The sequence below is a fragment of the Cryptomeria japonica genome, chromosome 4 (assembly GCF_030272615.1).
Source record: "Cryptomeria japonica chromosome 4, Sugi_1.0, whole genome shotgun sequence".
In the NCBI taxonomy this organism is placed as follows: domain Eukaryota; kingdom Viridiplantae; phylum Streptophyta; class Pinopsida; order Cupressales; family Cupressaceae; genus Cryptomeria; species Cryptomeria japonica.
Window position 1 is genome coordinate 20,208,132 of NC_081408.1, and position 15,008 is coordinate 20,223,139.

At 33.9% G+C, this 15,008-nt stretch overlaps 1 protein-coding gene across 1 annotated transcript; it reads right to left on the reverse strand.

Moving 5' to 3' along the window:
- Nucleotides 1-7,950: 7,950 nt before the first annotated feature.
- Nucleotides 7,951-12,969, reverse strand: LOC131033137 (transcription factor IIIA). Its single transcript, XM_057964269.2, has 6 exons — nucleotides 11,811-12,969; nucleotides 11,588-11,725; nucleotides 10,103-10,409; nucleotides 9,057-9,289; nucleotides 8,804-8,947; nucleotides 7,951-8,694 (listed from the first exon to the last, which is right to left on the reverse strand). The coding sequence occupies exons 1-6, from the start codon at nucleotides 12,828-12,830 to the stop codon at nucleotides 8,518-8,520; spliced, it is 2,019 nt and encodes a 672-aa protein (XP_057820252.2). The 5' UTR covers nucleotides 12,831-12,969; the 3' UTR covers nucleotides 7,951-8,517.
- Nucleotides 12,970-15,008: the final 2,039 nt, after the last annotated feature.

A 15,008-nucleotide genomic window follows, 5' to 3' on the forward strand; every position in this document is an offset into this window, starting at 1 on the left:
TTGAGGATCTTTAGAGATAGAGGAATAAGGGATGTGCTTAGAGTTTATTTTTTCAAGCTAACTTTTTGGTTTTGAATGTTGATTTCTAACCTCTAACATAATATTTCATGTGTATGTTTGAGATGTTTTCCCCTCTTGCAGGCTTGTACCACATTTCTAGCATACAATAATAAATAAAGAATTAAATATTTTACTTAATTTGTATAATAATTTCAAATAACTATAAATAAATAATAAATCAAAATATTTTTGTTGAGCTTTTGGATTAGATTGTGTGATAGTTTTTGTATGAACATTTCAGATCACTCTATGATCCATTATCAGAATAGTAGAGAGCTAGGAGACATGAAATCCTATCTCTCTACTATCTAAATGACAGATCATGGAGTGTAATCTGAAATGTTAATACAAAAACTATGACACAATCTAATCCAGAAGCTTAGTACTGATTAAATTATGGATTGTGAAAATATGATATCATTGATAACTAAAACATGTTTTATAAACATTAAAAAGAGGTTTTAAAAGGAGTTTCATCCTTTTGCAAATTATAATGTTTAAAGGAAAACTAATGCATAAAATTAAAACAATGCTAATACATTTTTGAAAAACAATGTCTTTGCAAGACAAAATACTTTTAATGATATTAATAGGTCATTGCCCAACCTACCACAAAACAACTCAAAATATCATGCATAGTTCCTAAACCTTCCATAAGAGGCATTCCCCCTCCCTTCTGGAAGCAAGAATCCAACCAAATTTGGGAGGGTCTTTCTCCTTTTTTGAACAACTATCCAAAATATAGAGTTAATCTCATCATCAATGTTGAAAGAGGATGTATTTCCCTATCAAGAGCATTTGTGGAGCCACTATCATAGGCACACCAAGATCAACCACTAGATTGAAATAAGAAAAAGTCATCATAAGTAGTAGTGTCTAAAGATTTTGGCACTCCATCAATCGAAGAAAAAAAGTAAGAAGCCCTATCAACCACAAGGCTAGGAGAAGCCACCCCGTAAAGGGGTAATCACAATATCCTTATAAGGATTACTTGAACAAATTGAGTGAGCAATGTTAAGGGAATCAATAGTGAAATGGCATAGAAGTACATTCTATTGCAAAGAAGGTAGATAATCTACCTTTTATTTTGAGAGAAGATAATTTGAAATCATATGATTAGTAGAAGAACATCTACAAAAATAAAAGGGGAACCTTCAAAATCAATTGACTAGACCCAAGAATAATACTCTATTTGTAAGACCATATTCACCAAAATCTAATCTTGGATAAATCTAAATCTACTAAATATAAAAAGAATATTGATATTTTAAATATAAATTTATTGATAATATATTGGTTATAAAATTATACATAAAAGTTTAAATTAATTATAATTCTTATTCTTAAAAATATATTACAAAAGATATCTTATTATTATTTGAAAAAGCAAAACAAATATTTAGATTATTATAAGATACATTTAAATTTTATAATAATTTTCAAAGATTGATAATGATTAATTAATTTTATATATTAAAATTAAAATTTTGAGTTGAAGTGATATTATTATTTTGTTACATTGAACATAAAACCTATGCCAACTTTTTTTAATTAATGGGAAAAAAATATTATACTTGTTAAAAGAATTTGATTTAAATAAATTATTTTTAAAAAATCCAATTATATTCCTTCTAAAGATATTGGATTTTCAAAAAGAAGAGTCACATTCCACTATAATTATAATGGAAAGAAAAAGCATTATTCATTGGTTAAAAATATTGTAAGATGTCATCTCTGTGTTTTTTCTATCTCTAACACTCACTACCTACTCTTTTGGCATATTATAGAGTACAAACACTAGATGTGATATGCTTTCATACAAATCCAAAGTACATTTGTCCATTTGTGATGATTTTGTTGGCCAAAATTTAGGCTTTCAAATCACCTAGGTTTGGATCTATAAGGCTTACAGTTTAATTATGTTTGTTAAATAATTGGAATATGAAATGTGTTATGGTGTTATTTATTTGTTTTATTAGTTTTTGTTATGGTTCTACATTATTTTTTATTATTTTTTATCATTTAATCGTTTCTACAACATTCTGGTTATGAAATGTGTTATGGTGTTATTTATTTGTTTTATTAGTTTATGTCATGGTTCTACACTTAGAAGTTTACTTGACTGTTTCTCTCCTCTTTTTTATCATTTAGTCGTGTTCCTACAACACTCTGGTTATAAGCCCTAAGAATCTATATTTATTGTATATGTCACCTTAGATGTGATATTAGAAGATCTTATGCAACAATTGTACATGTGAGCTTAATGAGCCTCTATGTATGTTTATTAAGAATCAAATAAATATAAACATTACATTTTTCTTCCAACCATATAAATATTTTAAATATCATATTTCCCTTATTCATAACCCATATACTTGTGTTTGGATTCTAATATAGTATATGTAAGTAGATTAAAATGAATTTTCCTATGAATTTTCGTATCTTTTCTATTTCTCTACTAATTTTAGCCTTACATACATGAATGAGAACAAAATGTTCTAAATTGGTTATAATATTTATTTAAATACTAGTGCATTGGGGATGGGGAGACGGGTTTTTGGGATGGGGGGATGGGTTTCCGGGATGGGGGACAAAGGGCCTAAGTTTGGCCACGACGACGGCGAAGGGGGTGGTTGGGTGGGGTGGTGGTGTTGATATAGTTATACATATAGTACTTGAAAAACTAGTTTTGAAAAGATGTATAACAGTACAACATTATAAGAATTAAATTTCAAATGAAACTATAGGAAATTAGTAAAATTATAACATAGCAAAATTTGAAATACTAAATCTAAATACCAAGATTTCTATGCTAATTGCTAAATAAAATTTGACAAATGAAATTGTCAAATTGGAGATTCCTATTATATCGAACATATGAATATCTGATGTCATATGAGATATCACAAAGTCTATAAAGATGATTACATGATTCATCATTACAATGAGTTGCAAATACAAATACTAATAGCAATAGCATTACAAAAGACAAAATGCCAAAATGTCAAAACTCAAAATGTAGCAAAGGGGGGCCTTTAATCATTTGCAAACTCCTCATCACTAGAACTACTGGAATCCTAAAAGTCAAGATCCTTCAAGCTCACACCAACCAGCCCTGCATATGAAGTGGTAGGATCATCCTCATCAATCTGTGAAGGCTCCTTTGGCTCTACATCCCATCACGTCACTGGACTCTCCTTGTACATGAGTGTCTTTCGGTCCATGAGACGCAAAGCACTATGTACAACCACAAGCTTCTCTTCTCTCTTAGAGGTAAGTTTATTCCTGTTAAGAGAGTGGATGAAGCTATATGTAGACCAGTTCCTCTTAGCAGCTGAAGAACTGGAAACCTAGGATAGCAGACAAATAGCTAGAGTGGTGGTCAAAGATGTTGGGCCATGACAATTCCATCACAAAAGTGGGTCCTCTTGTGCCATAGTTTCTATATCCATCTTTACTACATCTGAATAGCCTCTAAGAGTGGAAAATTTTGTCCACTCAGTGCAAATTATGCTAGCATCTCTAGAATCAAACATCTTCTCTATGCACCTAAAGAAAATCGACTTCACTTCATCATCCTAAATCGGTGTCACTCTACCTGGTCTAGCCTTGTACCATTTAGGATTCAAGTCAAAGGCAACCATATGTAAAGGAGTGTTCAACTTGTCCCATCTATGCTGAATGATTGGTCGGATGTTCTCATTGTAGAATGCCAGAGAGTGGTCCTTCACTCGCACAACAACCCTCATCTGGTCAAGCATAGAGTCAATGCACTCATACACCTCTCCAAGGTTAGGTGCATCCCCATCCCCATATCTGATGACCTGGAATACTAGAGAAATGATGGAGACAATGTATTTCACATCAGTCCAAAACACATCACTCTTCACTATCTCCTTCACCCTTCTCCCCTACTCTATCTTGGCCTTAGCCTACCTATTCCACTCATTAGTCATAACCATGAGTTGCAATGCCTCTTGCAACTCAATCATTCTCTCCAAGAGAATGAAATAGGATGCACATCTGGTCTCAATTGGTTTCAAGAACTCCTTCGCAAAGGTCCTGAAGAGTGCATGTGAAGTGTGGTGGTTGCAGATAAAAATCTGCACATCTCTCGCATCGGTGACCACTCCTCTAATCAAGTCAATCTTCCCATGTCCTTAAGTACATTGTTCATGACATGCACACAACATGGGGTCCATCAAATATGTCTGTAGGTTGCCTCAATGAGTCTCACTGCTGCTTCACACACATGGGTTGCATCTATCACTACTTGGACCACATTTTGTGGCCCAACCTCCTCAATAGTCTCCCTGAGGACAGGAAACTGAAAAATTAGCATCTTTATGATGCCCTGTGCAACCAACTGCTCTAAGGAAGTATGAGCCCTCTACACATGTGACTATGATGATGAGTGGGTGATGGCTAATATTCGTCCACCCATCCATAACAATGCTAGACCAAGATGCCACCCAACATGCCTTCATCTTCTCCATCAAAATATTGATCTTGGAATAGCACTTATCCAAGATCGAGGTCCTCATTTTTGTCTCACTTGGTGGCACATAAGATGTTCCTCCCTTCCCCACGATAGCCATCGTCTCCCTATAATAAGGAGACTGTGTAACATGAAATGGGATGCCATTAGCAAAAAAGAACTTGCCAATGGATTCATCTATCTCATCTCTCAGTTGCACATTAAACATATCAGCTATGGGGTTACTTTGTGATGTCTGCAACTTGTGTTTCCCTGTCCCACTAGTGGACATGGCACTAGAAGTGGAAGTGGATGGAGATCCAAACATCATTCCTCTCGTCTGTGAAGCATGAGGAGAAGTATGTGGCGCATGTTGGCTCTGCTGAAGGGCTGCCCTAGCAAACAAAGTATTAGGGACTGGAAGATTTGTGTCATTTGGAATGCCCCAAAGCTTGTTAAACTCAAATATGTATTGTATATTTTTAGCTTCCTTCATAAACTTATAATGATCCACACCTTTTCCTGTCCAAAAAAGAAAGTGTGCATTCACTCTAGTGATGCTACCAAACCATTCAACCCCAAAATTGTTGCACTTCCACTTCCTTGTTCCCCCACCTGAATGTGATGTGCCTTCTACTCTTGAAGCAAACTGTCTAAGAGGAGATTTGGGATCACAAGCACCCCTAGCATATTATGCCAACAACTCTAAAGGGCAACTTGTACTAGCTAGTGCACTCACCATGGAACTAGATTGGGCTCCAAGATCAGCCCCATGGTCACCCCCCTTATCTTCAGGTTCAAATTATGAATCATGTTCACTATGAGAATGGATTTCCATCTCATCCTCATTCATGTCTTGGGAGCTCATTGTGAAAGTGACACTGTATTTCACAAAATAAAAATAAAAATAAAATCAGCCTAGTTTAACAAATTCAAATTCAAATTTGATTTTGAAAACAAAATTTACAATTTATAATTTTATTTTTATATTATTTGAAAATTAAAATAAAAAATAATAAAAATTGATGTATCCTTTTGCCCTCAAGATTCAACATCAAATTGATTTTGAAAGGAATAAGAAAAAAACTAAAAAACTAAACAAAGAATTGAAAAATGAAAATCAGAAAATAAAATAAAAGAAACAAGAAAAACCCTACTTTGTGCTTGAAAAATCTCTCCAAAAAGCAGTAGAATCCTCTTCCTCCTCTTCTTCTTGCTCCTTCTCACTCCTATCATAATTGCAATCACTCTTTTCACCCCTTCCTCTTCCTCCTCTTCTTGCTCCTTCTCACTCCTATCACACTTGCAATCACTCTTTTCACTCTTTTCACTCCTTCAATCAGACTTCTACAAGTTTTTCCTCTTCTTCAGCTTGCTGGAAAAAAAATCAATCATTCAAAATATAAGTGAAATCATAAAAAATGATGGTTTTGTATTTTGTTGGGGAAGGGATGAGGTGATAGGAGACGTCTAGATGTCTCCCCGCCCCTCAAGAAACACCTAGGCATCTCCCAAGTAAGTGTGGAGACATCTCCACATCTCCTTGGGAGCGGTGGCAGGAGACATCACGTCCCCGTTTCTCCATCCCGGAAACGTTCCCCCGTCTGCTAAATACTTCTATTTTATCATATGCATAAGAACTAGTTTATTTCCAGCCACCAATAATGACAACAGAGTAAGTACATGCATACATAGGAAATCATTAACAAATACTCATTAGTTTGTTGAAAGGAATAACACATAAAATAAGTATATATATTGTTAGCATTACAAACATTCCTCTTTGAACTCTATATGAGAGGTCTTCAAAAGAATATTTTCCATACAGGTTTTTGTGTTTCAGAAATAACCGATGAACATTATTTCTAGTGTTTTTTCCTGAAAATGAGCAGAAACGTTTGGCTTTCTGGTATTTTTTGTGCATGGAATGATTGGTTAGGTTTCTATAAAGAACTTGGGATTTATAGTAAGTCAACCTCTAATTTATTAATTAGAATTCTGGGGAGTGATATTTCAAAAGTGGCAACTTTTTGTTCTGTTTTGGTGATTTACAAGCTTAAAAATTGAAAAGGAAGTTTTATTTTTCTGTTGTGTGTAAACGCATATATGCCCTTCGCCATGTAAGCTACTAACTGAAGATATATTCTGTGAAAAGGTAAGTAATGTATTGCGTGAGGAAAGGATCACACTCAAACTACATTATATAGCTCACACACCAACCATGCTCCTTCGTTTGTTCCACTCTCTCCCCTGTGTGTTCCCTCAATTCCATCTATTCCAATGCAAAGTTTCTTTCAAAATACGTAAACATAATATGAAATTATTTTGAAGCGTTAACATCTAAATGAGCTGAGAGAAAGTTAATAAAGGTTTTTAACATTTTGCATTTTGTTGGGGATAGGAAAAGAAATTAAAGGACGTTTGCAAAGTTTGGGAGATCTCCTCCAAATCTTAAATTTGATATTTTCTAATATTCAGTGTTTATAGTATATATTGCCAAGTATGATGTGTGATGTGTTGTAGATAGAGGACAGTTGCAATGATAACATCTAACAAACATTTTAATTTTTAAGCGCTAACATCTAAATGAGCTGAGAGAGTTAAAAATGGTTTTTAATATTTTGCATTTTGTTGGGATAGGAAAAGAAATTAAAGGACCTTTGCAAAGTTTGGGAGATCTCCTACAAATCTTAAATTTAATCTTTTCTAATATTCAGTGTTTATAGTATATATTGCCAAGTATGATGTGCGATGTGTTGTAGATAGAGGGCAGTTGCAATGATAACATCTAACAAACATTTCAATTTTTAAGTGTTGACATCTCAATGAGCTGAGAGAAAGTTAATAAAGGTTTTTAACATTTTGCATTTTGTTGGGATAGGAAAAGAAATTAAAGGACCTGTGCAACGTTTGGGAGATCTCCTACAAATCTTAAATTTGATCTTTTCTAATATTCAGTGTTTATAGTTTATATTGTCAAGTATGATGTGTGATGTGTTGTAGATAGAGGGCAGTTGCAATGATAACATCTAACAAACATTTCAATTTTTTAATTTTATCTATGTATTGTTGCAGGCACAGCAGGAAGTCGATTTTTTTGGAGATGGTGAATAAGGTCATGGGTATTGTGGTTACTGCATTATGGCCAAGAAAATGGCATATATCTCCTCACGGTTTCCATATAACCCTTGTCCACTCTTCGGTTACAAAAACAAATGCCACACCAGAATTACCTTCCGACTGAGTTGACACAAAAATCCAGAGAATCATCATTTTCCACCAAATTTAGTATGTATTGGTATTCAAAGCCTCTCTAAACTAACAAACTCCATCTTCAAAACTGAGCTTAATCATTTTCTCACATGGTCGTACAGAAGTGTGATAGAACTATAGTTTTAGAATTAACACCAAAATGAAACATGGAAAAAATAATGGCTTCCAAATATTATATTCACAGCAAGGTTGCAGGCTGTACAATGTATATTACATATAAATTACAGTGATTAAATGACCCAAAGTTACATGCATCTGGGTACTAACGGAGCTTTACAAAAAAATATACTACAAATAATGATCACCTACAGAAGATGCTAATAATGTATTAACCATCCCCACTTCCCAGTGAACCATAACTTGCGGTCACTAACAATAGAAGATGATCCAGCATTTTAGTTACCACAACACTTGTAATTCCTTAGCTTCCAAGGATTTCTGAATGTGGAGTATTTATAATTCCAGACTTGCACAACTAGTGTTCGTAAGAAAACCTTGATTCTCATAACTATAGTTGAGTGGCTTGAATTGATAGCTTTCAAATTCCCAGGGACAGTTAACGTAACACCCCACCACCTCTGAGTGATCAACACTGCAATAGTAACTTGTCTTCTTAATGCCATTTTGAAATTTCTGCTCTATTAAATAAACTAAAAGTTCCAAATCATTACCCTTCGATCTCTGGATATTCCAAAATAGAATTAGATTCATTCAGCATTGTCTGACATTAACCAATCCATGAAAGGCAATCCATTTTCAAGAACAGTGCTTTGATCTGGACCTGCAACTCTCTTCCTAAAGATGGAGTCCGTTGTAAATGCTTTTCTCTTTCGGCCACCACGTGGTCTTGATTGAAAGGCTGCATCCTCCTCTATAAAATCTCCCTGTCAAAAATAGAAATCAAGTGAGACCATATGTCACACAGTACCAAGTAAAACACTTTTTTGATGAAAATTCAAGATTTGAACTCAAAATTGTGAGGATGAATCTCACTTGGACATAGCAATGTGTCCCAGACATCTCATGTCTATCCCTGGCAGACTTATGAGCAAAAGTCATTCCACATCCTCCAAATTGACACTTGAATGGTTTCAATTCAAGATGTACTGATTTGATGTGCTGGCGAAGATTAGATTTCTGCAATGGTAAATTTGTCAGAATCTGCTGAAGCACACAATGTGTAATACAACAAAAAAATTGACAAAAGAAGACCAAACATGTACATCACATAAATTACATAACATACTGTAGTATAGCTGTGCAGACATCTTTCATAAGGGCATGCTATACTCTTCACACAGGTTTTATTTTCATGAATTCGCATATGTCTCTTAATCTGTTTTTTCAACTGCTGACTCCCACAAACTTCACAACAGATGCGATTGTGGGCCTGCCGCAAATGTTCTTTCAAGGCCTCTGCATTTGTAAAGTACTTCAAACAGCCAGGCTCACAGCAAATTATCTCAGTGTATTTTGTTGCTGGAGACAAAAAACAGTTACCATCAATTAGCAAAGTACAATCAATTAACAGAAGCAATAAACTGTCAAGCACGGGCTTGATGACAATCACAACATAATTTTCTCAATCCAAAGATTTAATATAAGGAGAGATTTCAACTCAAAATCTCATATTCATTGCTCCATCAAAAGTAATATCCTGGCATCAGCTATCATGTCTCAGGCTTCAGCTGTCATGGATTCTAAACTGCTTCTAATGTACATATCTTCATTTTACCTTGTATATAAAAATTAACTTTCTACTAGAACATTTTAGCTTTGCTAATTTAAGTTTCATAGCATAATTATTTTTTTAAACTACAAAAGTTTTCTGTAGTTGACGAAACATGATCAATCTAAAGGCATTTTGCTATTTATTGCTAGTACAAAAGAGCCAAATGAAATGCCAAATGCATGCTGATATCTGGCCTTAAGAAACATTTGTGAATAATACCTTCAATGGCACTTAAAAAAATCTATGGATAATTATTTCCCGGTTTCCTTGGCATTTCAATGAGCCGAGGTGGGCAAATTTAATGTTTTACGTTTAGAAAGCTTACATGAAATTTGTAATTAACATTACTGGCTAAAGAGAAAAACTGAGCCAAAAAGTAAAACATATGATTGCATTTGATCCAAGACAATAAGTAAAAAGAGATTTTTAGAAATTTGGCAAACAGCTAAAATAAAATTACTGTTGCAGGTCAATCATCAATCCTGCATTTAGTTCTGCAAACAAAAACATGCATGCTTCTTAATGAATAGGCAAGAGTGTTTGTAATTAGCAAAACTTACAATGTACATCCTCAAGGTGCTTTGCCAATTTTGAAGGATATTTGAAAGCCTTGTCACAAAAACGATCTGGGCAGATATGTTTCTTTGTAGTCTCTTTGGACTTAACAGATTGGCTATGCCATGAATTGCCTCTCTCTCTGTGCCGATTCAAATGGCGTTTTAAATTGGACAATGTTGACAACTGCAATTTGCAGTTCTCTTTGGGACACACAAACAGCTCCCCTTCATGTTTTAGCAAGTGACGATTTAAATGGTCTTGCCTCTTATAGCTGCAATGGCAACCATCAATCGGGCAAGCAAATGATCTCTGCAAAACAAAATAATTAAAAAAAATGTCACAAACTACAAAGAATTTCCTCTCTGATTTCAGCTCAATATTTATATAATTATATTCATGTATATAAAGGCACATAAGTGTCTGAGCGAAAATGAGACCAATATAAAGTAGTCAGTGCAGTATATTTTATAAATTACGGCAAGGGCCGGGTCCATCCTATTACCTCCCCAAGAATAAGGTTTATCATCTGAAAGTACAATTGCACTTTATCGCACAACAGAGCAGTTAAAATCAATTAACATCGATATCACTTTTTTCTTTGTAGCGACAATGCTCATAAATTATTGATTAAACATATTTATGTACCGTTAATTCCATTGCTAAAGCAATAAACTTAGTATGTTTTCTTAAAGATATACAAAGCATAACTCCCTTTCGAATAGGTTTCTACTAGCGGAAGATAAAGAGAAAAACATATTACTCGTGTAAAACAAATTGAACAGCTTCAAAACAAAAAGATGCCTAAACTAGGGCTACAACAATAGAAATGTCCAGCCTGAAATTAAATTACTCATGTAAAACAAATTTAACAACTTCAAAACAAAAAGATGCCTAAACCAGGGCTACAAGAATAGAAATGTCCAACCTGAAATTAAATGGCAACGCGTGAGAGAGGTTAAGGCATAAACTGACCAGATGGAGCTTCACAGAGGGTCACCCCCCTGCTACTGATCCATGGGAGCCTCTCCTCGACACTGTGGAGTTCGGATGGGATCCTGTGTTGTCACGCATCAACAACCCGGCTCTTCCAAGGTAGTCTCCCACCTTGTACTAAGCAAGGCTAAATGCCTCAAACCCTCCTGCATAAAAGCACTGAAAGTAATCACAAACACCAAGATACAACAAAAGCACTGAAAGCAATCACAAACACCAAGATACAACAAAAGCACTGAAAGCAATCACAAACACCAAGATACAACAAAATAGATTCCAATGCACGGTGTTTTAAAAGCTATCTAAAACCCTCGTGCAGAAAAACACTACGATGAAGCCATAAAACTAATATTCAACAAGGTTCAAAAAGGGTTAGGGCTTTAATCAATGCCTCAAACCCTCCTGCATTAAAGCACTAGAATAAAACTATCACAAGCAATAAAATACGAGTAACTAAATTCGACGGTATAATCAGGGTTAAGATGTTAACTAACCAGGGCTGAGTGCGATATCTTGTGCTGCTGAAGGTGCGAGAGCTTGGCGAATGACATCCCGCAGATGTTACAGATGCATAGTGAATGTTTGCCCGGCCCTTTCGAAGCAAATCTATTGTCGCTTTTCAGAGCTTCTGGCTGCAATTTAAAATTTAAAATTTCAGCTACATAATGAATAATCAAAATGATGGTAACAGGAAGAAATCAAGGTTACAAAACTTACGCCATGAGATGAGAACATGTGTAACTTGAGGAGTTTGCGCTTCGATCTGAGAACTCCACATATTTGACATGAGTAGCCCCTCTGATCATCTTCTGAGCGTCTTTTCTCTATAAATTTGTCCATTTCGCCTGTTGTGTTCATTTCTCCGCTGTGCTCTAATATAATGTGAGTTTGTAGCAGCTTACGTTTAGATCTGACGAGTCCACAGAGCGTACAACAATAACTTCTCAATTCCCTCACTTTGAATCCATTAGTTTCAACTTTTCTGCTTTGTTTTGCTTCTGATTCAGGGATTTCGCAATCTTCTGGATTTTTCTTTTCTACCAATTTATCTATTTCTGCTGTGTCTATTTCTACTCCATGATGCAACATAATGTGGCCTTTGAGCCGCTTACGCCTGGACCTGATGAGTCCGCATATTTGACAGCAGTAGCGTCTTATATCCCTCGGTTTCGATCCATTGTTTTCAGCTTTTCTGCTCTTATTCAATTTTGATTCAAGGATTTCGCAATCTTCTGGGTTTTTCTTTTCTATGAATTTATCTACTTCACCTGCTATATCTACTTCGACGCCATGATCCGACATAATGTGGACTATGAGCCGCTTGCGCTTGGACCTGATGAATCCGCATATTTGACAGCAGTAGCGCCTTATATTCCTCTGCATCGACCCATTATTTTCAACTTTCCTGCACTTTTTCACTTCTGATTCAAAGATTTTGCAATCTTCTGGGTTTTTCTTCTCTAACAATTTATCTATTTTACCTGATGTGCCTATTTTTACGCCATGATGCGACATAACATGGGCTTTCAGCCGGGTAGGCTTGGTCCTGAAAAGTCCACACATTTCATCTTCGGCAGTCTCCTTTGCTTCTGATTCAGATTCATCAGTTTTCTCTTCCGTTGTGTCGGTTCCCTCTTCTGTTTCCAATTCATACATTTCATCATCTGTGCTCGCCTCTGCTCCTAAATCACTCAACTCATCTTCCATGGCCATTTCAAAATCTCCTTCAGCGACCATTTCTACCAAAACACCGGGACAGAAATCTCCGAGGTTTTAGATGCACTGATTCCCAAGCAGTGTTACCTCCATAAACCCTAGACGGAAGAAGCCCATGCTTTGAAGGAATGGATCGTTAGATTTAGGGCTTCATGTGAAAGTAAGCTTTGCGTTAGTTTTAATTAGGCAAATATAATAAATAAGTTGGATTAATTAATCTTAAACTTTGGAGATAAATTAGCTTTTCTATAATTTTAAAATTAATTTAGTCAACCAAAACAGAGAGTTAAAATTTTTGAAAAAATACTTTTAGTTTAATTTTAACTTTGATTAATAGATTAGTTATAAAATATCAGTTTCAAACAATAGTTAGAGATAATTTCGTCGAAGGCGATCCTTATATGAAATGAACGGGCTAACGTTTGTAATCGATGGTCAATATCGCCTGAGTACCAGTGCAAGACCATTGCAACTGTTTGGACCGTCGGATGACTTTATCGCTCCACGTATTGCGATTTGATGGGTAATACGGCCGACTAGTGCATTCCTTTCCTGCGCCCGACGGTACACTGCATTTACCGTCGTATTTGCGTTGTTTTATCATTGCAAACAGTGGTGATTTTCCACTGCCCGTTTTTACCGCCTTTCTCGCTGCCGGTTAGAAGTCATGGCTTTCGTTATTTTTTTTAACATATTCCACTGCCCGTATTTACCGCCTTTTCCGCTGCTGCTATTAGAAAAAACAAAATAAAATCACTATCAGTTGAAAGCTATTAAATATAGGTTTTTTAAAAACGATTTTTGCAGGACAATGAGCCTATTATTATTAACTACTTTATTTGTGTCTTAGTAAATGACATTAAAAAGCTAACTAAATAAAATTATATTAGAATTCAGTTTTAGTTTTAAAAAATTATTTTAATGTAAGTTTAATATAATATAATTTTTAAGATTAAATTTGATATTATATTTATAATAAATTTTATGTCAGGGGTAATTGGCGGAAGCCGAATAGCTTTTGACTGGAGCTAGGACCATCCCCATTACATATCTTTTGAATTATTATTATCATTATTATTATTATTATCATTATGTTTGATTAGATTGACCCCAAGACCTTCCTCATCCTATGGAAGGGCAAGAGTCACAGCTTAGAATTCTACTTAAGACCTTCCCCAGTGTTTTAACCACTTAAGCTCAACCCCTTGGACTATGTCAGGTTCATATTATATAAATATAATTAAATAATATAATCTTAAAATAATAATTAAGAATTAGATTTTAAATTAAGTTTATTATTATTTGTATTATTGAAATTTTAAGTTATAATTGCAATTATATAAATTTTTAATTAGACTAAAATCATAATTATATTAATTAGAATATGTTTAATTGGTTTGAATAAGATTTAATGTTGTAAATTAGAGTTAATATTTAATTATAATTAGAATCAAAATTGATATTATATAAATTATTTATTTTTTAGGGTTCTATATATATAATATTTTTCTAAATTATCAATTGTTAATTCAAAATTAAAACTAATTATAAAATATTTATAAATATTTGAATCATTTATACTATGATTGTGATCCTAATTATTAATTATCTTAAATTATAAACTCATGTATTGATGAAAGGAATGAAGAAAATTATTTTTGCAACCAAATTTATATGTGACTAAAGAAATGCTCTATTGGCAGAAACAAAACCTAATATTAATGTTTCTAGTGGATCACATCAATATCTATAAAACAAGTGTCACATAGTGGCGAGTACTTGCCTTTGTTAATTTTTTAATCGAGTGTAATTGAAATCTTAAATAATTTGAGTTGTAAGATACTTAGCAATTTTATCAATGTTACAAATATGCATAAAAAATGTTTTAAAATATGTTAGCTACTTTTTGTGACTTGTAATGGCGACCAAAGGTACTTGTAATCTTTAGTATTTCATTTTAATATTATAAATATATGATAAATTATATATATTAAAAAAATAAAATATAATTCCTAATAGATCATAGTTCAAGATTACTTGTAATATTTAGTATTTCATTTTAATATTATAAATATATGATAAATTATATATATATATATATATATATATATATATATATATTAAAAAGTAAAATATAATTCCTAATAGATCATAGATTAATTGTCACGACTTTTTAGTTTTTTCTGTATATTAATTAAA

Coding starts and splice junctions, on each gene's coding strand:
- LOC131033137 (XM_057964269.2), bottom strand. CDS start 12,830: ATGGTCGCTGAAGGAGATTTTGAAATGGCCATGGAAGATGAGTTGAGT. Junction 11,726..11,810: donor ACATGTTCTCATCTCATGGC/GTAAGTTTTGTA, acceptor TTTAAATTGCAG/CCAGAAGCTCTGAAAAGCGA. Junction 8,948..9,056: donor GTCTGCACAGCTATACTACA/GTATGTTATGTA, acceptor TTACCATTGCAG/AAATCTAATCTTCGCCAGCA.